Genomic DNA, 24,039 nt, shown 5'->3' on the forward strand with positions numbered 1-24,039 from the left:
AAATACAAGTTTCTCACTGAAAGGCTTAAATTCACCAGATAAATTGTTCATTGTGAACTAACTATTCGGTTACATACAATCTCATATGCCAAAGTTGATCCAATCCTGTAGAAGCCCAATGAGTCTTTTGGTACATATGGACTATTATAGACTCAGCATTTTCATCATGATAAAACCCTGAATTACATTAATGTTGGGGGAAAAACAATAAAAAGCTTTTTATCGGACCCTTATATAGGTACATTTTATAGAAGAAAGGGAGCTGTCAAATCAGATGGCGAGTGACGCTGAAATGCATTCTCTTCCTTCCTTCTGCCCCCCACATTAATCACCTGTTAAGCTGACCTAAGATGGTTTCCATGCCCTAGTGAACTTTTGTTGACTAGGTCAACAGAGTACAGAATCCCTTATGTTCCACAGGCTCCCGCAGGTAAGAAGGACAGAACCCTTTGGCTGAAGAGTGCACTCAGTGAGTGCGAACATTTAAAGTTACATCTGTAACCTGCAAAAACAGATAGTTCCTCACTTTTGAACAAACAGTGAAGAAAATTGTTTGAAGGAGCCTGTCCTGTCAGGTTTAATACTGTTATCTTTTCTGAGCCAGCACTAGCGTGACTGTCAAAATGTCCTAGTGGTCAACAATATGAAACACTTACCCTGCTGAGAGTTGTTAGTCCATGGTGGAGAATCAGTGGCATCTTCTGACAATTGTGAGTGCCTTCTCTTTTTACCTGATGCCAGGGAAATACTTAAAAAAAAAAATACATTGTACATTAGTACTCCACAGAATAACTAAATGTATAAGATAACACCAAAGTACCTGATTTCTAACAGAATTTTCACTCAAGTTCCGATTCTGTTTTATTTTTACTGAATTAAGTGACTTATGCTTTTCAGTCTTAAATATCAGTGTCCTTTTTATTCCATGTGACCAAGGAATTCACCCTTTTTAAAGCACGTTTTACACACACAGCACACCACAGAGATTGCATTTGTTTTAGGCCAGTTGTACTAAAATCCCAGCCTTATTCCTGAATGGGTTTAGTCAGACAGGGGCAAACCCTGTTCCCTCCTCTGTGGAGAAGGAAAAAGGCCATTTACAGTGTTTCTGCTATATAAGGAGAAGGGGGATATGATGCACCTCTTGTGCAGCATGGAGTCTAGTTCCACATGGGAGAAGAGACAGGGCTGGAGGATCTGCCGCTATACGGATCCTTGAGACCTTTTATTTGCCACCCAGACAGGTGTAGGGGCAAGGGCTATAAGCCAAAATACGTTCCAGTCCACAACCTGGGGGATGGTTACCCTTTCCCTTTGCCTGCCAAGGTATTTTGATTAGGCACTGAGGGAAAGGTTTTGCCTTAATCTTTATTTGTTTTATTATTAAGCACCCAACACATTTTGGTGGCTGAAGACTATATCAAGTAGATAATGAGTATTCGGTTTTATCACACGAGTAAGAGGAGCTGGTTTTTCTCATGCCTCATGTCAGAATGTTAACTCGTGAAAATAAAATCCCTCAAATGGGTGCTGTAAAATACCAGAGATATTTCTGCCATCCCAGCTACTCATTAGCTTACAATCTCTCTCTAACCTTGTAACTTTTTATTGAATTGAATTGCTTTTGGTTTTAATCTGACTTTTAATCTTTAAAATATGGTGCTTAAAGAACAATAGCTGATAAGGATCCCATAAAATGTCTAAACAGAGCCACCATGTGGAGAAACTTGCACCCACCAGTATTTTTCTACATGTAGTTCTTTCCAGACTGAAATCATATAGCCCTTAAGAGCAGCTGCCACCTTCCCTCTTCTGTATCTGCCTTCCTTCCTACATAATAGAATTATACCTTACCCAGCACTATGAGAGGCCCTTGGCTGAAGGTAGGAATAATTTAAACCCAGACAGCTGGAGGATATAGAAGTATTCCAGGGAGACGTGGCATTATCTGTCTTGAGACAGCAGTCTTGGGGAACACCGCAAGAATGTCCATTGGTGCTCACGTCAGAGAAACTGTCAGGGTATCTACAAAGAAACGTATCGGGTGCCCCAGCAGAAGGGAAGGAAAGTGACGGCCGCAGTCCAGTTGGCCCTGAAGCATCATAATGTAAAGCTGCAAGGAATAACAAATGAAACATTTCAATCATAAAGAGAATAGAAAGAATGCTAATAAGTACGGTAAGATTAGAACTCGCACAACCCACCCTTCAGTTGTGCTGGAGAATATGGTTCTGATCCTGAATCTGGCGGTGATTCTGGTAACAGGCTTTGCCTAGAGATGAAAAGGATACTTTTATTTCACTAAGAAAAGAAATGCATAATAACCATAAGCCAATCTTTAACTACCTCAAACCACATGAGTAATTCATAACATATGGACCTGGTAGCCTTAAAGGCTTGACCCGCCTATAAAAATTTAAAATTCCCTTTCTCTCTAGGCTGTGGATGGGAGACGCCCAGTATCTTCATCAGCAGAAGGTATCAGCTTTAGACAATTTGTTCTGGCTTATGCTTTGGCCTCCAGAACTTCAGCGCTGTGGAAATTAAGAGATGCAAAGTAGGAATAGTGGAGAGGAGAGGGCACGGGACACAATGGAAGGGGGTTGAATTTGCATTTGTCTGATTCAAATAGGAACTAGAGCCAGACCCCTGCAAACTCACTGGGAAAGAGTGAGTTCAGGGCAGGGTTTCCAGGCAAGATGCGTGCTTTGCTCAGCGCCCCCAGGCAGTCTATTTGGACTCATTTTCATCACCGTGTAATTTTTCAGCTCAGTTTGGAAGACCTTAACAGGGGGTCAATATTTGTATTTTTCATAGCTAACTCCCAAAATGCTCAGGAATACAGAGGATTGGTAGATTTTTTTTTAAATGCACACAGCCCTGCTGAGGCAAAAGCACAAAAGCCAGTGTAACCTTATCATTTAAGACCAGCTATTCATACCATGTATTAAACCCCACTCCCATTTTGTTCAACCGATGGGGTAGCTGCCCAGAACAGTCTTGGTGCCTATGGTTGTATTTTAGAAATCTGAACGAATTAAAATACATTACAAATGATGTTTTTGTTAGGCTCATAATCATGCAAGCCAGTCTCTGACATCACACTACATTAAAATGGTCTGTAAAGATAAGAGCTGCATGTGTAACCCATTGGCCAGTGTATTGTATGTCCCCAGTGTGCTCAGTCAACATGGAGTCTGTTACAGCTCTCAGCTTAAGAGGTTGACTCTCCATTTCAATCTGCAGAGCCCTTCCTCCGCCCCCATTCAATTCCTGATGTTGGCCAAGAGGCAGCTCTCACACATACACTCCAGCTGGGACTTTCAAAGGAGCCCAAGGCAAGGAATTGCCTATGCAATAACACTGTCATTTACCCAGAACTGGAGGAGACCCTCAGTTAAAGGTGGGAATTATTTAAATGCAAAAGGAAATGGAAATTCAGTCAGAGTTGGGTGCATAACTCCTGTAGGCTCCTTTGTAAATTTCAGACTCAATCTCTACTTTGAAATGCTGCCTGAGAAATTGATGGGTAGGATTTATAAATAGACAGGTTAATAAAAGAAAGCTAATTGCAAAGGAATTTTTTGGGGGGTGGGGGAGGAGCACTATCTGCTTGTACAACACCCAGTGCCCTACTACAAGGTTAAATAGAAAGCAATTAAAGGGATGCTGTTAAGTTAAAAATATTAACACAAAAATGCCCTTACCTCTATTGCAAACACTTTTGTGCTTAAAATAGAGTTTCAGTGATCTAGTTTACATTCTACTATTTACACTGTTTAATTTTGTATATATTAGTTTGCACACTAGGAAAGACAAGTCAGTTTCACTTTTGTTTGCAATCCATTTCACTTACATGTTGTGGTGCATTTCAAGGTTCTATTGCTCTTGGTTTTATAAAATGTCACATTTATAAAACCTACATTTTGGACCAGATGTGACTTGGTGAATGCCCTTTAAGAAGTGAGTGTATGAATAACATTTAAAGTTTTCTTCAGAGTAAGGAGATATTTCTAGAGCTTTTAAAAACTGTGTTTAATATTTTAAACATTGTTTTCTAACTTTTAACAAACTAGAGTTAGGAAACTGATTTGCCTCGTAAAATTTGAACTGTAAATCTATAAAAGCCTGCAATTTCCCTTCTATATACTGTATGTACATTTCCTGGTTTCAAACACTGCCTCAGGTACCCACCTAATTTCTGTTTTAGATTAAAATATTTCAAATGAAAGTCCAACAACATATTTTATACACTACTAGAGGAAGGAAAGTAAACAGTCATTGAAAGGGGAAGGAAATTACTGTAGATTCAAGTTGGAAAAATACCATGGTTTTGTGTTTAAAAAAAAAATTATATGTTTGAAATAAACTTGAATCACAAACTTGGTACATCCATTAAGTATCCACTTGGGAAACAAAAATTCAATGTTTTACTTTTCATTTGCCCCTCACTTTTTGCCTTTACTATGGAAAAAGGTGGGGAAAACCACATATTGTGTCAGCTTCACTGTGCAAAAGGAGAGAAGTGTAGATGATGTATTCCATGGCACTCACAATTTTTAAAAAACATATAATAGCAGATCACTGAGATTCTACTCTGTTTGTGCCTGCAACATAGTATGCATTGTTCCTAAAGATCATTTCAAAATGTAAGTGCAAAAACTTATTTGGGCCAGTTTTTATATTCACTGCACCATGCCTGATGTCTTTTGTATCAGCGTTGCATCCTTGCTCCTTCTTAATAATATGAATATCTTCTTTCAAAAAAACAGAGAAAAAGTTGTATTAATATAGTTTTCTCTTTAATGGAATTGTGTATAATTTTCTTTTATCTATATTTTAAATATGGCCAGGCTCTTTATGTGGATTTATATGGATTTCTCCATAAAACTTTATTTTTGGTTTTGTTTTTCATACTTGAATGCAGAGAATTGTAATTTTAGTTGCAGAATTTTGACAAGAATAGTTATTGAACTGTTAACCTAATAATTAATAAAATGTTACTACACTTCACTATAGTTAAAAATCAGTTAAGCCCCCAAAATACGATACATTTGATATTTTGCCCCCCCCCCCATTTTTATGTATATATAAAAAGAGTTACATGATTATACAGCAGTTATCTACAAGTATATAATATTATATCTACTGTAGATTCATAACAGTGGTAGTAGATATGGAGTAATAGGCTTTTCCTACTTAATCTGTTAACTGGCAATACCATATGGTCATGAGAAGTGAAGTCTCATTTTAAAGGAGGTTTAATCATCTGTAATCTGGTTCTTTCTATATGCTTAGTGATACTTAAAACTAAGACCGCAAGTATCCAAGTAAAGCATTCCTTATATTCTTATTTTTTCCTCTGCCTGCAAACTGAGAAAGTTTATTCATAATTCATGAACGAAAATGGGTCAGTAATAGCCTACTTAGCCCATTGTAAATCTGTGCAGTGCATGTGTGTGTATGTGTATGTCCAGAATGAGAAATGGCATGAGGTTTTACCATCCCCACCCAAACATTCTTTGACCAGGTGTTGGTAGGTTTCAGGCTTTGAATAATAATCTTTTGTATTTAATGACAGTCATCTGGCAGTTAGGATGAATTATCTGTGTTTTAAGGTCTGATGGATTTGTGGTCCATAGTAAGTTGTCCTCAATTATGCTCTGTTGAACAGTGTATCGTAATTTATAAATTATTTTTTAAAAAGAGATCAGTGAGTTGTTTCTTAGTTATGAAAGGGACATTAGGATGGAAGCAGCAGTTCTTATCCACAAAAAAGTAATATGTTTGACACATTTAAATTTACCACAATAACTAATGTGAAAGTTATCAATGAGCCTATGCTTCAGTATCATCCACGCCTCTAACTCTACTGTACCTTAAAAGAAAATCATGTTTCAATTGCCATCTCCCTCTCTTTTTTCAAGACAGAGCTTCAAGAAAGGATCAGGACTTCTGTTTGATCAAGTTACTTTCTGTAGAACACAGATTTGAATGGGACTTGACGTGTGATTGCTGTGTTCAGACGGTAGCAATGATGCGATTACAGAACCCAAGAAATGTGCTAACGAGTTCAGTTCTCATTTCTAATACTTACAAGGCTCCAAATTCCAAGTCACTGCCAAGGAATTCTTCCAACATACTTGTATCCACCATAGCATTCTCCAGGGCTCCATGCACATCTTGCCCTTCAATTAAAAAGAAAGAAAGATTGACATTCAGTCCATGGTTTCGCCAGATCATAATATTCCAGACTCCAGCACATGCAGAATGCTGTAGCTCACTTTCTCATGTGTACAGAAGACAACCACATTGCCCCTGCCTTCAGATAAAACCCTCCTGCACATGATAGAAGGGCCACACTTTCACACTGGGGCTAGATTTCCACATGCAAGGAGGGATGGGAAATGTAGGAAGCAGTGGGCAGCATGGAAGAGGTAGTGGGAGATGACGGAGCAGCTCTAGACATGAGATGTTTTCTTCACATCACACTTCGAGCACCATTGTTTGCATACATCATTCAATGAAATATAAGTGTAAGGTAGGTTGATGTAGGTCCATATTTTGCACCATAAAATGCAGGTATTGAAGACTATTTCACAGTCATCTGCTTGCTGGAATCAGTACAAAGCAACTAGTCTGGACATCAGGGGTTCTGATATTTTACTCCATTTACTGGACGTGGGTTGTCAAACTGTTTTTGAAACACTTCAAAACACATAAAAACCACTTTCCTTTGGATTGGTTTAACTTTAGACAAACAGAACAAAATATCAGAAATCTGATGTTAGGTGTTATCGTCCTGATGTTTTCCTTACAAAACCAGAGCACTAACATATAGAATTTAGTAATGAGTGAAAAAGTTCAGTACTTTGTCCTTCGTTGCTTAGTAACTGAAGGCTATAAATGGATTTTATGATTATAAGGTCTATAGCATTAACAAGGACTTTTTCAAAAGTCAGCTGGAACTCCCTAAAAAGATAAACAATCTTACTTTTTAAAATACTTTATGGCCTTTCTGGGTTCATAATAAATATGGTATAAGGCAGGCTGCATGGACAACACTGCTAGGCATCTGCATGAGTAAATGGCTATGCTCTTAAGTTCCATTCTGTTCTGCTTTTTTCTCTTCTCATCCTGAGATGACTTCTGCTAGTAACTTTGGACACCATCTAATTGCAAACACCCAAATCTGCATCTGTCCGTTTACACAATTCCCTTCTATGTACCTGCCAGCGCCTAGCTATAGCATTACTTCCAACTCCTCCTATGTTCTGTGAGCACAAAGCAATTTATGAAATGTGCATTTAGGGATCACTCACTCATTACCAAAATGGAGTTACTTCTGTTTGCTACAGAATCCCAGCTTTACTGTCCTCCACACAGCAGGAAATAGGGAAGAGGCTGTATAGTCTGAAGAGGTGTGATCAACATTCCTTCTTTCACCACAGTCAAATTTTAAAAAGCAAAACCTAGTGGGAGTCATTAACATTTCAAGTATGGTAAACACACACAAACGTGTTACATACCTTTCGCAACTGTTGTTCTTCAAGATGTGTTGCTCCATTCTAGATGTGTACGCGCCCATGTGCACAGTCGTCAGAGACTTTTCCCTTAGCGGTATCTGTAGGGTCGGCTGTGGTGCCCCCGAGAGTGCTACGCTCAGACATCGGTATATTAGGTACCACTATCCCTATGTCCTCTCAGTTCCTTCTTGCCAGCAACTTGGATAGAGGGGTAGGAGGGCAGGTAATGGAATGGACATGAGCAACACATCTCGAAGAACAAAGGTTATGAAAAGTAGGCTTTTCTTTCTTTCTCTTCTTCGAGTGCTTGCTCATGTCGATTCCATTCTACATGACTCACAAGCAGTATCTACGGAGGTGGGCCCAGAGTGCAGAGTTTTGCGGCTTGCAGTACTGCCCTACCGAAGCCAGCATCGTCCCAGGCCTGCTGAGTAAGTGTGCAGTGGGACAAATGTATGGACGGACAACCAGGTGGCCGCCCTACAGATGTCCTGGATAGGCACTTGGGCTCACCTTCTGTGGTGGAAGTTTCTTTGTTGGCTGCTCACGTCCATCTGCCTACTAGGGAGGTCTTCTGACCCTGGGTCAGGATCTGGGTTCTCAAGGCCTTCGCGGCCTTCCTCTTTTTTTGTCTTCTGGGTCTTTCGGGGGGCTGAGAACAGATCCTGAGAAATCTCAGTGAACATCAGGGGTTGACATTCCCGCAGTGAAGAGTTACTGTCCTCAGCGTTCCCACCTCCCTCCAGCCTTTCCGGGGGGAGTAAATTATCAAACCCTGGATAGTCCCTCCCAATGACTACAGGATATGGGAGTTTAGGAACTACGCCCACAGTCACCTCAATGGGGTTTCCCTGAACCTCTATCTCCACTGGGATGGTGGGGTAATGGCTCACGGCCCCATGCACGCACGTCACTGCTACGCGTTTGGCTTGTAGCAGCTGACTACTTTTTACCAGCTTATCCGATATGAGGGTGATAGCACTCCCAGAGTCCACAAGCGCTGTAGTCTCTGCTCCATTTATCCTCACTGGCCTGGTGTAATTATGTGGGGCTAATGCAACCCCCATGAGGTGGAAAAGGGAGCATGGGACCTCCCAGTCCCCCAAGTTACATTGCATAGGCTCCTCGGTGCTGGGACACTGTGCTGCTATGTGTCCCCACTCCCCACATGCATAACATCTATAATTGCTTTTAATCACTCCCCTATCCCGAGGGTTAGGGGGTTTAGTCCCGGGGTGCCCCCCCCTTCTTCCACTTAGGACTCCCCGGGGGTTTGGCTGCCCAACCTTCCAGGGTTGGAGTCGGGTGCTTGCTTCGAAAGGGGCCTTCCTTGAGTAGTTGGGTCAGTTCCCTGGCTGTCATTCGTCTTTCTACCAGTGTGATCATCTCGTCGTACGTGGACGGATCATTCTGGCCTACCCATTTGCGGAGATCTGGCGGCAGTCCCCACATGTCCTGGGAACTACAGGCCAGTCAGCCTCACCTCAGTCCCCGGAAAAATCATGGAGCAGGTCCTCAAAGAATCAATCCTGAAGCACTTACATGAGAGGAAAGTGATCAGGAACAGTCAACATGGATTCACCAAGGGAAGATCATGCCTGACTAATCTAATCGCCTTCTATGATGAGATTACTGGTTCTGTGGATGAAGGGAAAGCAGTGGATATATTGTTTCTTGACTTTAGCAAAGCTTTTGACACAGTCTCCCACAGTATTCTTGTCAGCAAGTTAAAGAAGTATGGGCTGGATGAATGCATTATAAGGTGGGTAGAAAGTTGGCTAGATTGTCGGGCTCAACGGGTAGTGATCAATGGCTCCATGTCTAGCTGGCAGCCGGTGTCAAGTGGAGTGCCCCAGGGGTCGGTCCTGGGGCCAGTTTTGTTCAATATCTTCATAAATGATCTGGAGGATGGTGTGGATTGCACTCTCAGCAAATTTGCGGATGATACTAAACTAGGAGGAGTGGTAGATACGCTGGAGGGCAGGGATAGGATACAGAGGGACCTAGATAAATTGGAGGATTGGGCCAAAAGGAATCTGATGAGGTTCAATAAGGATAAGTGCAGGGTCCTGCACTTAGGACGGAAGAACCCAATGCACTGCTACAGACTAGGGACCGAATGGCTAGGCAGCAGTTCTGCGGAAAAGGACCTAGGGGTGACAGTGGACGAGAAGCTGGATATGAGTCAGCAGTGAGCCCTTGTTGCCAAGAAGGCCAATGGCATTTTGGGATGTATAAGTAGGGGCATAGCCAGCAGATCGAGGGACGTGATCATTCCCCTCTATTCGACATTGGTGAGGCCTCATCTGGAGTACTGTGTCCAGTTTTGGGCCCCACTCTACAAGAAGGATGTGGATAAATTGGAGAGAGTCCAGCGAAGGGCAACAAAAATGATTAGGGGTCTAGAGCACATGACTTATGAGGAGAGGCTGAGGGAACTGGAATTATTTAGTCTGCAGAAGAGAAGAATGAGGGGGGATTTGATAGCTGCTTTCAACTACCTGAGAGGTGGTTCCAGAGAGGATGGTTCTAGACTATTCTCAGTGGTAGAAGAGGACAGGACAAGTTGGTCTCAAGTTGCAGTGGGGGAGGTTTAGGTTGGATATTAGGAAAAACTTTTTCACTAAGAGGGTGGTGAAACACTGGAATGCATTACCTAGGGAGGTGGTAGAATCTCCTTCCTTAGAAGTTTTTAAGGTCAGGCTTGACAAAGCCCTGGCTGGGATGATTTAATTGGGGATTGGTCCTGCTTTGAGCAGGGGGTTGGACTAGATGACCTCCTGAGGTCCCTTCCAACCCTGAGATTCTATGATTCTATGTAATGGTCTATGACCAGGGTCTCCAAAATCTCCTCCGGCCTGCACAACTTGGGCTGTAACCACTTCTGTGCGAGGTGTATGAGGTTGAATAGTTGGGACCTCAGGGGATTGTTCTCCTGGTATTTCCACTCATGGAACCTCTGGGCCCTTACCACTGCTGTTACCCGTGATTGTGCTAGGATCTCTGCCTTCAGACGGGTATAGTCGCATCCGTGGCAGGTAAGTCAAAGTAGGCCTTCTGGGCCTCTCCATGCAAAAAAGCGGCGAGAATGCTGGCCCACTGCTCCTAGGGCCATGCCTCACGCTGAGCAATCCTTTCGAATGAGAGGAGATATGCCTCTACGTCATCTCCTGATGTCATCTTTGGCAGACAACCAGTGGCCCTCAGGGTTCGCGTCCCATCGGACCGCCGGGCCTGGATGGTGAGGATCTTCAGCTGGTCCACCACCTCTCTCAAGAGGGCACGATCTTGGGTTGCCTGGCTCATCAATAATTGATTGATTTCCTGCTGTAGCCGCATAGACTCTTGTTGTGCCACTGCCTGAACCTGGGTGGCCTCCTGCTGGGCTGCTGTGGCTTGTACCAGAGCTCTTACCACCTCCTCCATTGTGGTACAAAGCAAACAAACAAACCAAACAAAAAAATGACCCAAAACCCCAGTGCACTTTTTTTTTAAAACCTCTTTCTTCCGCCATGCTGTGAACGAAGTCCCACTCCTGATACTAGTTGTGACAAAGCTCTGTCCTTGCCTCCGTGTTGAGCCGGGGGTGGGGAGGGGGGAACATGTGACGGGGCAAGGCCAGATGGCTATAGAAAAGTAGTGGGAGATAGATATATTAGCTCCAGGCTAAACAAATCCCTGGTACCAGGATAAGTGAAATGGCAGCTGCTCCAGGTCAATTAAGACACCTGGGGCCAATTAAGAACTTTCCAGAAGGCAGGGAGAAGGCTAGGTTGATTGGGACACCTGAAGCCAATCAGGGGCTGGCTGAAACTAGTTAAAAGCCTCCCAGTTAGTCAGGTGGGTGTGCATGTCAGGAGCTGTGGGAGGAAGTTGCGCTGTTGGAGAGGCTGAGTAGTACACACCATATCAGGCACAAGGAAGGAGGCCCTGAGGTAAGGGTGAAGTGGAGCTTGAGGAAGTGAGGGTTGCTGTGGGGGAAGTAGCCCAGGGAATTGTACATGTCATATTTCTAAAAGGTCAGCTACCATAGCTGATACTGTTAGGGTCCCTGGGCTGGAGCCTGGAGTAGGAGGGTGGGCCCGGGCTCCCCCCTCACCTTTGCCCCCTGATTAATCACTGAGCCTGGGAGACAACAGAGACTATGCAAGGAAGGATAACTTCTCCTCACCTCCCTCGCTGGCTTATGATGAAAATGGCTCAGTAGACTGTAACCCTTGTCTGTAGAGAGAGAAGGGTTACGTGCAGGGTCACAGTGAGCCTCTGAGGCTAGCAAAATCCGCCAGAAAACGTGGGACCCACGGAGGCAAGGACAGAGCTTTGTCACACTATGTACAGATTAAGTAGAACACAGGTCTATGAAGAACCGCTAACACACTTGCAAATGGCAAGACGAGGCACTCCAACCGTCACGGGCGGTAAGAAGGAACTGAGAGGGCATAGGGTTGGCACCTAATATACAGATGCATGATCGTGGCACTCCAGGGGGCGCCACAGCTGGCCCTATGGATACTGCTAAGGGAAAAGTCTCCGACAACTGTGCACATGAGTGTGCACACACACCTAGAATGGAATCGACATGAGCAAGCACTCGAAGAACAAAAAAAAAAAATTCACGACCACGTCTTTGTACAGGTTAAACATGAACATTTTAAAAGGACACACAAGGTCTTAAAGGTGGCCTGTTCCCAGACTTAACTGTATCCTCAATGTATTTTCTCAGAGGGTGAACTTGATATCTCCCTTTTCTAATATGTCCCAAACACCACTTTCCTATTTAGAGGAAAGATTTCCCTCAGTCATCCTTTTGTTCTTTCATTTTCCGATCTCTCATCCAAGTAGAAATTGCTCTTTATTTCCACCTGTGAAGACGGAAATATTTCTTCTTTCAGCTTGGGCCTAGCAAAAATTGTTAAAATGTCTGCCACTCCACCCTGAAAGCAATCTAGAAACAGCACTGATCCGAAGAGACCTAAAAATGGTGCACATGCGCACACACTTCATAGGTGTTTGGAATAATATCTGCTTACATTGCTGACAAAAAAGTTTGTATTTGATGGAATACATGTGTTCATACCCTACAAGCCATTGTAATAATCTTTGTACAAAGTATGCCTTGTAAAGTATCATTTGAAAACTCATAATTTGCTGATCAGTATTGTCCTGATAAAATGTGTGTAGCAACATTGTATGGGAAGTTATAAGATCCCCCGGGTGATGTTATTAACACATGTTCCAAACCCCACAGCCCTGCCCAGGCAGAAGTCAGACCCATTCTGGCAAATGAAGACCTGGCTTCTGTTATTCGTGCCTTCTGCACCTCTCGGCTGGATGACAGCAATGTAAAATACTTGTGCATAAAACCTTCAGCACTTAGGAAACTCCAACTAGTCAAAATGCTGCAGCACTCTCTTGAGCAACACAGGCTGCCGTGAACACATCAGACCTGTCCTCTGCTCTCTCCACTGGCTTCCCATAGAATTTCAAATCCAGTTTACAGTCTCAGTCCTTATCTTCGAAGTGTTCCATGGCCTGGGCTTGAAAACATCACCTAAAGCTCCTGGACAAAGATTGTGGTCAATGCAGCAGTTGCTCTGGCCCAATGGAACTCTCAACAACAACAGTAAAGCTGTCTGAGGGAGACAGGGCCTTCTCTGGAGGTGGTCTGAGCCTGTGCAGTGAACTGCCCTGGGAACTAAGGACCATCACAAACCTCACCATTTTCCTTGCCAAGTGCAAGGTGTATTTCTTTGACCTTGCCTTCTCTAACAAACACATAGCAACAGATATGTTTAACAATTAAAAAAAAAACCTACCAAAACAAGACACTCCACACATTTCTCTTTTTGGGGAGAGCAAAAGAGAACAAACAACATATGATAGATGTGTGATCTCTTTGCACTACTGAAATTATCTCAAATACTATGGGGGTGGGTGCAGGATAGATACCTACAAAGAATAGAATAGTAGTTGACATCATATGTAGTGAATGTGACAAATACCCTAAATTGAAGCAAAATCCAGCTAACATACTTGCTCCTTTTTGTGCTTTAGCTGTGGTTTTAAAAGTAGCCACTGGCCTCTGAACACCAACTCTTGTCATATGACAAGGTTATTAAGCTGTTTGTAACCCTGACTCATACTACGTGACTGTGGCCAGAAAATGAAATTCAGCCTTTTACCAGCACTGCTCTGTGACACACCTGTATTACAACGGTATGCTGTTAACTCACTCTGCTTAGAACAAATGTTTATAGGAACATCTTTCCAAACTTTGTCTTGTTACTTGACATTAATTTGAAGACACAGCTTTCATCTAGTTCCCAGAACACGTTATATATCCAGTATACTGAAAGGGTTAAAAACCTTCGTGATTATAGTTAGAGAAGTGGCACCTGCTAAAAGAGCTGCTGGAATTCTCCCAGGGTGAGATTCCATTGCTACATTATCATTGCCACAGAAGTCACCAGTGTATGCTTCACAGTTCTCCTAAATCCTTGCTTTGGAAGCGACCTTTCCGTGGTGCTCTGCAGGTACTTCCAGCGTGCTTAGACTTAGTTTTGAACACACCTCCCAGATTAAATTCCTGATTTTCATAAAGTATCTAACCGTTACTCAGTACAGTGCAAGGTTTGTTAGAAACCCACCAGTCTGTTTAAATCAAAATTAAATCTTTCTGAAAGCAAAGAGAAGAAACAGTTTAACTTTCACTTTCAGTATATTTTTATCAGATTCACGTTAATAGTATGAACTGCTTAGCTTATAAAAGGAACACAGGGCAACGGAAGATCTATAGTTATTAACTAAATAAGTTAATGTATTGGATGAGGCTTTTTTATATTACACTGAGGCTCAGTTTCACATCAAGAGTATTTACACCTGAGTTATGGCGGCGAGAACAAATATCCCAGCCAATTCAAATTAAATTTTTTTGACAAAGTGAAAAATCTGGGAAGAAAAAAAAAGTAGCGTGTTCTTTTGTTTATCATCTAAATTTGAATAACCATTTTGAACAGGTTGCATTCAATGTTAGGAGGCTTGAGAAATTAGGTTTATTTGATTACAAAAATAAAAAAAATGGAAATATTCATAGATTCCAAGGCCAGAAGGGATCACTGTGATCATGTCGTCTGACCTCCTGCATAACACGGGCCATAAAACTTCCCCCAAATAATTCCTAGAATGTATCTTTTAGAAAACATCCAATCTTGACTTAGAAATTGCGAGTGATAGAGTCTTTACCATGACCCTTGGTAAATTGTTCCAATGGTTAATTACCCTGACTGTTAAAAACTTACCTTTTTTCCAGTCTGAATTTGTCTAGCTTCAACTTCCAGGCATTGGATCATATTATACCTTTCTCTGCTAGACTGAAGAGCCCATTACCAAATACGTTCCTCATACAAGTACTCTTTATTAAGCTACATAGATGGAGCTCTTGGAGTCTATCACTATAAGGCATGTTTTCTAATCCTTTAATCATTCTAGTGGCTCTTCTCTGACCTCTCCCCACTTAACATCCTTTTTGAATTGTGGGCACCAGAACTGGATATAGTATACAGAGGCAAAATGAGCTCTCTACTCCCACTCGAAATTCCCATTTAGGCATCCCAGGATCACATTAGCCCTTTTGGCCACAGCATTGCACTGGGAGCACTTGTTCATCTGATTAACTACCCCCAAATCTTTTTCAGGGTCACCGCATGCCAGGATAGAGTCCCCTGTAACTATGGCCTACGTTCTTTGTTCCTAGAGGTGTACATTTGCATTTGGCCATAATAAAGTGCATATTAACTGTGATGGAGAAGAGGAAAGGTGGAGATTGTAGTGGGGTCTGGCTGATGATGAAATCAGTGACACATCTGGCAAGAAGTTTTTACAGAAAGAAAATTAGACACAGTTGAAGATCAGATTACAGCCTCCCAAAAAAGTCCAAGGGAGAGGACTAAAGACACCAGGAAAATGATGTTCAGTCAGCTTCAATAGAATAACATCATGCTGAGCAGGTTTTGGCTCCCACTCTGGTGGGGAGGAATGGTTCTCAAGCTCCATGGATATTGCCATATCCTAAGGATTTTCTTTAAAGAGCTCTGGACATTTACTAGGAGATCCAGCCATTCCCTGGTACTTTCCTCCCTGTCAATCATCACTGGGAACTCTTGGGGATCATGATTTCCTTTATTCCTATCTCTGCTGTATAAAGGAGAGCATAAAGGAATCCTTCCAGTGCTCTTATGTCATTAGTCCTCTTGTATCCTGTTACATGGAACTGCTGTGTAAATATCAGAATATTTAGTGTTTCCGCATATTTTCTTCTCCAAACTAAAAATTCAAATAAAAAAAAGTAATACTAAGTACATCTTATTAAGACGCACATGCCATCTGAAATAGTTTCTCTTTCAGAAATTGTTGAGCTACTTTAGAAACTGTACTCTTACCTTCAAAGAACTGCTGCAGGGCTTCATTTTCTCCCACAACATCCATGACAAGAAGGTAGAAGCTTTTTTTTTCTTCACAAGTTTAGGGACATCAGACTATGAAACAGTTGCACTATCCTCTCTTTTCCAGCTGATGTATTTTTGAACATGTTCATAATCATGTCATTCTGCTGCTAAAGAACATGTCCTAAGTGGATTGATTGTCTTTGCCCCAGAGAAGTTGATTCTTTCAAAACTAATTCCAAGCAATGGACTCAAAGCTTCTACCGCATGCAGAGAAGAACCTGACAAGACTCTAGGAGGAAAAGTTTAGAAAGCATATTTTCCTTACTTCATATTGAAAACTATGTAAAATTAGTCTAATTTCTTCCTTGTTTCAAGGACCTTTGCCCCCAGTAATGCTCTTAGCTACACATGTGCAAGCAAGAAGGCAATAAAAATTACTTATCTTGTATTTGTCCTTCCGCACTAGTGTATTTATGTGTAAATGAGTAAGTACTATAGATAAAAATTGATATGATCAAACGTAACAGAAAAACACCACTGTACACCATAATTCTGCATTATCTGGGTTTTTATTATGGTTCCCTGCATTATATTTGAGTATTTCATAAATATGAATTTAACCTCACAATATACCTATGGGAAGTAGTATCTCCATTTTACTGTCATGAAACTAGAGCACAGAAATTAAGCAACATGCCCAAGTCACACGAAGTCTGCATCAGAGCTGGAAACTGATCTAAGATCTCCTGAATACAGGGCACTACCACCAGTCCACCTTTCCTCATTTATTTGATGTATATAGAACAATACCATATGCACTCCAAGTAGTTTGTTCCCTTTCACCCCAAAGACTAAATTGGAAATCGACCATATCTAGTATGGTGGGTAACTCCAAGAAGCATTTGGATTGGAATATCAAGGTCTGAATACAAACTCAAGAAACCTGCATGAAGACCAGATACAGAGACGTTAAGGTCACTGCAGAGGCAGCAATTGTATAATTGCTGTTATGTCCCTTTACATCCAGTCACAGAGCTGCACAGTTTCTCCTAAGAGGCTGGTCTCTTAACCATAAAGTTTACACTACAATAGAACAGCTGCATAGAGCGGAAATAGGATTTAAGGGGCGGGGGAAAGAAAGACAACAAGAGACTAGCAGATCAGTGTTAAAGGGTGGTAATTTATTGAGACCAGACTAATAGCCAGGGTTACTGCCTCATGGAAGCCAAAACTGAATGGGTACCTTTGTAGTCCTTGGCTACCAAAAAAAAAAAAAGCGTGCATGATAAACTTTCAGATATATATATAAAAAATACCTTTGTGCCTACACAGTACCAGATACCAAAACAGCTTTTCTGCTGGGATGAGCATTGTTTGTAATCAGTTTGTAAATTGTAGATTTTTAGGTATCATTCGGTTACAGAATAAAGTAATTCTGAAAATGGTTTGATTTCAACAACAGAAAAGTTTAATCTTTCAAAAACAACAAGTGAGAAGTCAGTCTAAGTCTGAGTCGGGCAACTCACATCTTTTCATGTATTTATACCTGCTCCTGTATTTTCTACTCCATGCATCTGATGAAGTGGGTTCTAGCCCACAAAAGCTTATGCCCAAATAAATGTGTTAGTCTCTAAGGTGCCACAAGGACTCCTCATTGTTTTTGATGATACAGACTAACATGGCTAACACTCTGAAATCTTTAATCTTTCAAATACTCAAAATAAGAAATAACGATAATTTAAGATCTTTAGCAAGCATTTCTGTGTATAGCACAGAAAGATAACCATGAACATATGGGGTCATGTTTTCTACTGAAAATAGCAACTGAATTAAACAGACCTTTAGGCTATTATTGCTTAACAGAATATTAATAACCTTTGACATTATTAAAATTCATCCAGCTTGCTACAGTAGAAACCATTGAACCAGTGGTAGGATATACAAAATCCTTTCACCAATGGTTTCAATGAATATGTTGCTGGCAATGGAGAGTGATTGGGGAAAAAATTGTATTTCACTATTGGAATGACTATCAAACACCCGCCGTGCCCCCTCCCCACCCATACACACACACACACACACACACACACACACACACCCTTTCCTGAAATACTGTGTTAAACACATTTATTCCATTAAATCTTGCAGCTCATTTGATTTACTTTTGTGTAAAAATGAGATATCTTTTGCAAGTATATATTTAGTGGTTAAAAGAAATCACTTGGGAACTATGTGTTTCAAATCTTTCATAATAAATGAAACATCTGTTTACTACTTAAGTGCTCTTATTATAATTAGAGCAAAAGTTTTTTGTCTCTACATTTTAATTTGATAATCAATTTACCCACCAATAATCTTAGGATATTTGTAAATGAAGAGCTGCTGTCAGGATCAAAAACAAGCTACTGTTTTTCCCAAAGTGCTTACGTGTAGTAAGTCTGCCATACAGTGCTGGCTATGTTCCACAAATCCTGATCAGTTGTCTGCCGGTGGAGCAGGCAAAGTGCCACTTTGTAACAAAAGCAGGCAAAGTGGCACTTGAGCAAAGAAGCATTTTCCTTAAGGAGCCATGATCATCTTTCTTCAGTTTCCCTTTGCAAGCAGTTCTACATGTGAGGAGATTAACAGAAAGAAATTTGCTAATCTTAATTTTCCATCTAAGAAGGAGGACAGAAATGATTTACATGTGCAATGGCAGTTGACGGAAACTGATGTGTAAAGAATTACTGATTCTTAATATAGGGAAAAAAAGATGTAAGGAAAAAGAAACCAGATACATGCAGAGAGAATGAAGGACAGGGTGGGAAAAAAGGATGCATAACCAGAAGGTGGCTATGAGTAGGATACAGATTAGAAATCGAAGCAGTGTTCTAACACTGATAACCATAGCATTGTCTTTGAGCAGAATTGTGTGGTACACCCAAGTTTAGAGGTGAGCTACCTGAACATATCCCCCATTAGAATACTACATAGTACAATTGTTTTTCCATCTTAACTAGCCTTAAGAACAAGTAACTCAACATGTATGAGATCCCAGTGAAATGCTGTGGCAAAAAGGGGTAATGTGAACCTTGGATGTATAAAATGGGAAGTAGAGAGTTGATTTTACCTTTGTATATAGCATTGGGGAGACAGATCATAGAATACTGCATACAGTTCTAGTGTCCATATTTTTAAAAGGAGGTGAAAAATTGAGAAGGGTGCAGAAGAGAACCACCAAAATGATTTGAGGACTGGAATAAATGCCTTCTGTGGGAGACTTAAAGAGGTCAATCTGTTAAATTTATCAAAAAGTAGATTGAGAGGTGACTTGATTACAGTGTCTAAGTACCTTCTCAAAGAATAAATACTAGGTAGTAAAGGTCTCTTCAGTGTAGGAGAGAAAGCATAATCTCTCATGTCTTCATATCAAGACTGATGCCTTTCTGGAAGATTTGCTTTAGCAAAAATCCAAGTTAGGATTTAATCAACAAGTTACTTGGCTCAATAAAAGGGGTAACTGAGTTAAATCTAGGGGCCTGTTATACACAGATCAGACCAGATGATCTAATGGTCCTTTCTGGCCTTAAACTCTACAAATTTATAAATGAGAAACATAGAGAGAGGGCAACATTTAAAAAAATATTTCAGAGAACCCCAAATCCTCCTAGATATTTCCTTCTATACTGATGATCAATTGCCCAGATACAGCAGTGACGGGAACGTTTTAAGTGTTTAAGAGACACATTTACTCCCACCTGTTCATAAAATTCTGAGATGTACCTCAAACCAACTCTTTTCTAAGGGTCAGTACCCTACAGATTACAGAGTTTAGAGTGATTATGGTGGTGGTGGGGATGTGGGGTGGTGGTTCACATGCCATTCTGCATCATATACTATACAGGACAATAAAAACACATCTTCAATCTAACATTTATTTAATCAGAGGTTTTGTTTTCAATTGTAAATTACAATAATGAGTACTTGCCACATTTTGTTCAACTGAAGTATATCTAAGCATACACAGCATAGGAGAGTTTAAAACAATCACAGTACTTAGTGCAATTTGCAAAAAGGAGAAAAGATCTTGGACCGACTTGTTGGAAATAAATATCAAGTGACAAAAAATTTCAGCCATTTTAGAGTTTATCCATATCGAAGTTCACGCATGCGCCAGACTGTAAAGAATTAGAGCTCTTCCTTGTAATATCCAAGTTTTGCCAATGACATCTCTTTTCTCAGCTGCATAACTTCCCAAAACATCTGATCCGCTGTACAAAACAGAAAGTGTAGAAAACTTACTGAAACTAAATCTCCATCCTCATTTCTTCAGGGTTTTTAACTGAAATATGTAGGCTACCTTATTCAAACAGTAGTTTCATCTTTAGAAACATTTTACAAAGTGGCATGATTTCAAAGCTAATTTCACCTATTTCAAAATCCCATCCTTTTATTTTGCACAAAGGAATATGCAATGTTTTTCATTTATTTTTTTTAAAAAACATCCCTTCAACAGACGGAGGTCATCCCAGTCAGGAGCGGGCTTTCTATTCACTTTATAACTGCAGATCTGCGACACACTGGCAGCCTTAAAAGAAGGCATTTTTAGAGCTCTTTTAAGTGACCTTTGGAATTGTGAGATGTAAAAAATGCAAGAATTTAAAATATTTAGTCCAGAGGCCTTGCCACTATGTGCAGTACTAATACACTAAGGAAACCTTGAATCCCCACATAAAGGGCTTAAACTATTAACTCCTCTGCATCCTTGATTGCTGGCGTGCCTGTTGCCAGAAACGGTTTTCCTTCTGCAGGATGCTTATGAACAGTTTTAAAGCAAAGTCTCATAGCAACCTTGCTGACATCGCTATACCTAACCAGACCATAAAAACATGGAAGTTTGGCAGTCATACATGTATTTGTTAGTCACTTTACTGGATATTGTTTGCAATGTTGTTGTAGCTGTGTTGGTCCCAGGATATGAGAGACACATGCGTGAAGAGAGACACACAATCTTTCCAGCTACACAGAGCTGAACAAGAGCTCTGTGTAGCTCAAAAGCTTGTCTCCATCTTCCACCAACAGAAGTTGGTCCAATAAAAGATATCATCCTACCCACCTTATCTCTCACTTTACTGGATGTTAGAGTTGAAGTTTTCCATATAAAAAATATCTTCACACTAAAAATGGCTTTTAAAATCATAAATTTCCATAAAAATTGGGGGGCAAGGGGGTGCCGCCCCCCTTTTTTAAAAAACAAACTATGGAACAAACACTGACCTGCTTTTTTCAGTTTAATCAATTTTCATCTTGCCTATTTCTTCTGAAAGAGGGGATCTTTTTTAGTGGCAAAATGGAAAAAAAAGAAAGGCGTAGAAACAGAAGGGAAGAAGGAAAACCAAAGTTTTTGGATTACGAAAAAGTGTTCCTTTTCAAAACCTGGGAATGAAAATTAAACTAACTTTTTCAACTGGTTCTACTGGATGTAAACAGTAATCTAGGAACATCAAAAATTTATGATTTTACATATGAAAAATGTTATCAAATGAGAGTGTGTTTGTATAGCCCCTAACATAAGATGGTACAGTAAATGACTAGGGCTCCTACATGCTACAGTAATACAAATCATAATCATAATGAATTACATGGTTAAACACATAAGACAACAAGAGACACACCACACTTTCATCATCTTCCTTAGGATCATAGTCCTGGCTCTAAGTAAATGTAAAGGTATTGCTCAAATTAAGACTAAAAACTAAGTAAAATGTTTTCCCCGTCATCTTTCAGAAATTCTTGAACTCTAAGATAGAGTTCTATCTAAAATAAAAAGATAGCACCAGAAGCATACAAGTAGCAAAGAAGCATACAATACAGTATGTGGATGACCACCATAAAAAAGCCTATATTCCCCTAACTCATAGTATAAATTATCTGAGAAAATATTTGCATAAAGCAACAGGTCCAATTTATATAAAAAAATAAATTTTCCTAAAAGTGTGATGTAGTTGGAACATCAAGCCAAAATACTGAGTTCAGAGCATAGTTGTTAAATATTAACAATTCTGGTAAATAGGAAAATGTTTCCAATGTTATCTATTATAATCTCTCCCCTTCAAATAGTTTTCAGTCTTTTAATCTTCACAGTATTGTGGCAAGCATTATATCACAAACTGGGATAAATATAAGTTTTTTTGGTCAGAACAATATCCTCCTCTTAAATTCAATTGCTTTAAAATTAAGGCCAGTCATTTTCCAAGCATACTTCCTGCAATTTCCTTAAATCATTATTAGCAGAAACCTGTGCCATATGCATTACATATATTTGCACCAAACCTGTTCAATACTTAGGCTATGTCTACACTACTACTTATGTCGGTGTAACTTACGTCACTTGGGGGTGACTTATTCACACCTCTCAGTGACGTAAGTTACACTGCCCTAAGTACCGGTGTAGAAAGCACCACAAGTACTGCCGCTCACTGAGGGTGGATTAATTAAATCGACAGATGAGCCCCGCCAGTTGGCTTAGAGTGACTACACTAGAGAGCTTACAGCAACGTCACTGTAAGATCTCTAGTGTAGCCATAGCTTCAGAAGTAGGCTGTCTTCATGTAAATTTACTAGGGCTGTTGATTAATCGCCGCTAACTCATGTGATTAACTCAAAATGTATTGCAATTTTTAAAAAAATCGCAGTTTTAATCGCGCTGTTAAACAGAATACCTATTGAAATTTATTACGTATTTTGAATGTTTTTCTATATTTTCATATAGATTATATTCTGTGTTGTAACTGAAATCAAAGTATTTTTATTACAAATAATTGCACTATAAAAATGATAAACGAAATAGTCTTTTTCAATTCACCTCATAAGTACTATAGTGCACTTTGTCATGAAAGTGCAACTTACAAATGTAGAATTTTTTTTGTTACATAACTGCACTCAAAAACAAAACAAAATGTAAAACTTCAGAGCCTACAAGTCCACTCAGTCCTACTTCTTGTTCAGCCAATCGCTAAGACAAACAAGTCTCTTTACATTTACAGGAGATAATGCTGCCCTCTTCTTATTTACAATGTCACCAGTAAGTGAGAACAAGCATTTGCATGGCAGTTTTGTAGCCGGCATTGCAAGGTATTTACGTAGCAGACACGCTAAACATTCACATGCGCCTTCATGCTTTGGCCACCATTCCAGAGGACATGATTCCATGCTGATGATGCTCGTTAAAAAAATAATGCATTAATTAAATTTTTGACTGAACTGTTTGGGAGAGAATTGTATGTCCCCTACTCTGTTTTACCCACATTCTGCCATATATTTCATGTTACAGCAGTCTCGGATGATGACCCAGCACATATTGTTCATTTTAAGAACACTTTCACTGCAGATTTCACAAAACGCAAAGAAGATACCAATGTGAGATTTCTAAAGATAGCTACAGCACTCAACCCAAGGTTTAAGAAAATAAAGTGCCTTCCAAACTCTGAGAGGGATGAGGTGTGGAGCATGCTTTCAGAAGTCTTAAAAGAGCAATACTCCGATACGGAAACTATAGAACCTGAACCACCAAAAAAGAAAATCCACTTTCCGCTGGTGGCATCTGACTCAGATAATGAAAATAAGCATGTGTTGGTCCGCACGGCTTTGGATTGTTATTGAGCAGAACCTGTCATCAGCATGGACACGTCCCCAGGAATGGTGGTTGAAGAATGAAGGAACATGAATCTTTAGCGAATCTGGCACGTAAATATCTTGCGATGCTGGATACAACAGTGCCATGAGAACACCTGTTCGCACTTTCAGGTGACATTGTAAACATGAAGTGACAACTGACACATCCAACACACATTGTTGCCAATATACTGAAGTGGCAATCAACATTACTGAAGTTCTAGAGATAATGGAAACAAGCAATTATGTGGACTTTCTTGAAAAGCATCTATATTATTAGCTATGAAAATTTAGCAGCTGCAGCACAAGGCAAAGTTTACTCTGATAATAAAGAAAATTAATGGATTGTGAAGGATGTAATATTTTGTGATTATACATTCTATGAATTTGATTGTTATTGTGTTTGCTATATAATT

At 40.3% G+C, this 24,039-nt stretch overlaps 2 protein-coding genes across 4 annotated transcripts in view; both read right to left on the minus strand.

Moving 5' to 3' along the window:
• The window catches only part of MYRFL (myelin regulatory factor like), a 74,578-nt gene extending 54,794 nt beyond the window's left edge, over nt 1-19,784 (minus strand). Inside the window, exons 1-6 of the mRNA XM_037886615.2 lie at nt 18,398-19,784; nt 15,965-16,259; nt 6,098-6,188; nt 2,205-2,272; nt 1,855-2,113; nt 657-748 (exon numbers count right to left, since the gene is read on the minus strand). Of these exons, the coding sequence (XP_037742543.1) occupies nt 657-748; nt 1,855-2,113; nt 2,205-2,272; nt 6,098-6,188; nt 15,965-16,010 (556 nt within the window). The 5' untranslated portion in view covers nt 16,011-16,259; nt 18,398-19,784. The remainder of the gene's footprint in view (nt 1-656; nt 749-1,854; nt 2,114-2,204; nt 2,273-6,097; nt 6,189-15,964; nt 16,260-18,397) is intronic.
• Nucleotides 19,785-19,870: 86 nt separating this feature from the next.
• Nucleotides 19,871-24,039, minus strand: part of LOC102932414 (RAB3A interacting protein) — a 49,649-nt gene continuing 45,480 nt past the window's right edge. For all 3 annotated transcript variants that reach the window (XM_037886629.2, XM_037886636.2, XM_043547910.1), the window contains one exon: nt 19,871-20,220. In XM_037886629.2, the coding sequence (XP_037742557.1) occupies nt 20,138-20,220 (83 nt within the window). In that variant the 3' untranslated portion in view covers nt 19,871-20,137. The remainder of the gene's footprint in view (nt 20,221-24,039) is intronic.

This window comes from Chelonia mydas, chromosome 1, assembly GCF_015237465.2.
Source record: "Chelonia mydas isolate rCheMyd1 chromosome 1, rCheMyd1.pri.v2, whole genome shotgun sequence".
Classification (NCBI taxonomy): Eukaryota; Metazoa; Chordata; order Testudines; family Cheloniidae; genus Chelonia; species Chelonia mydas.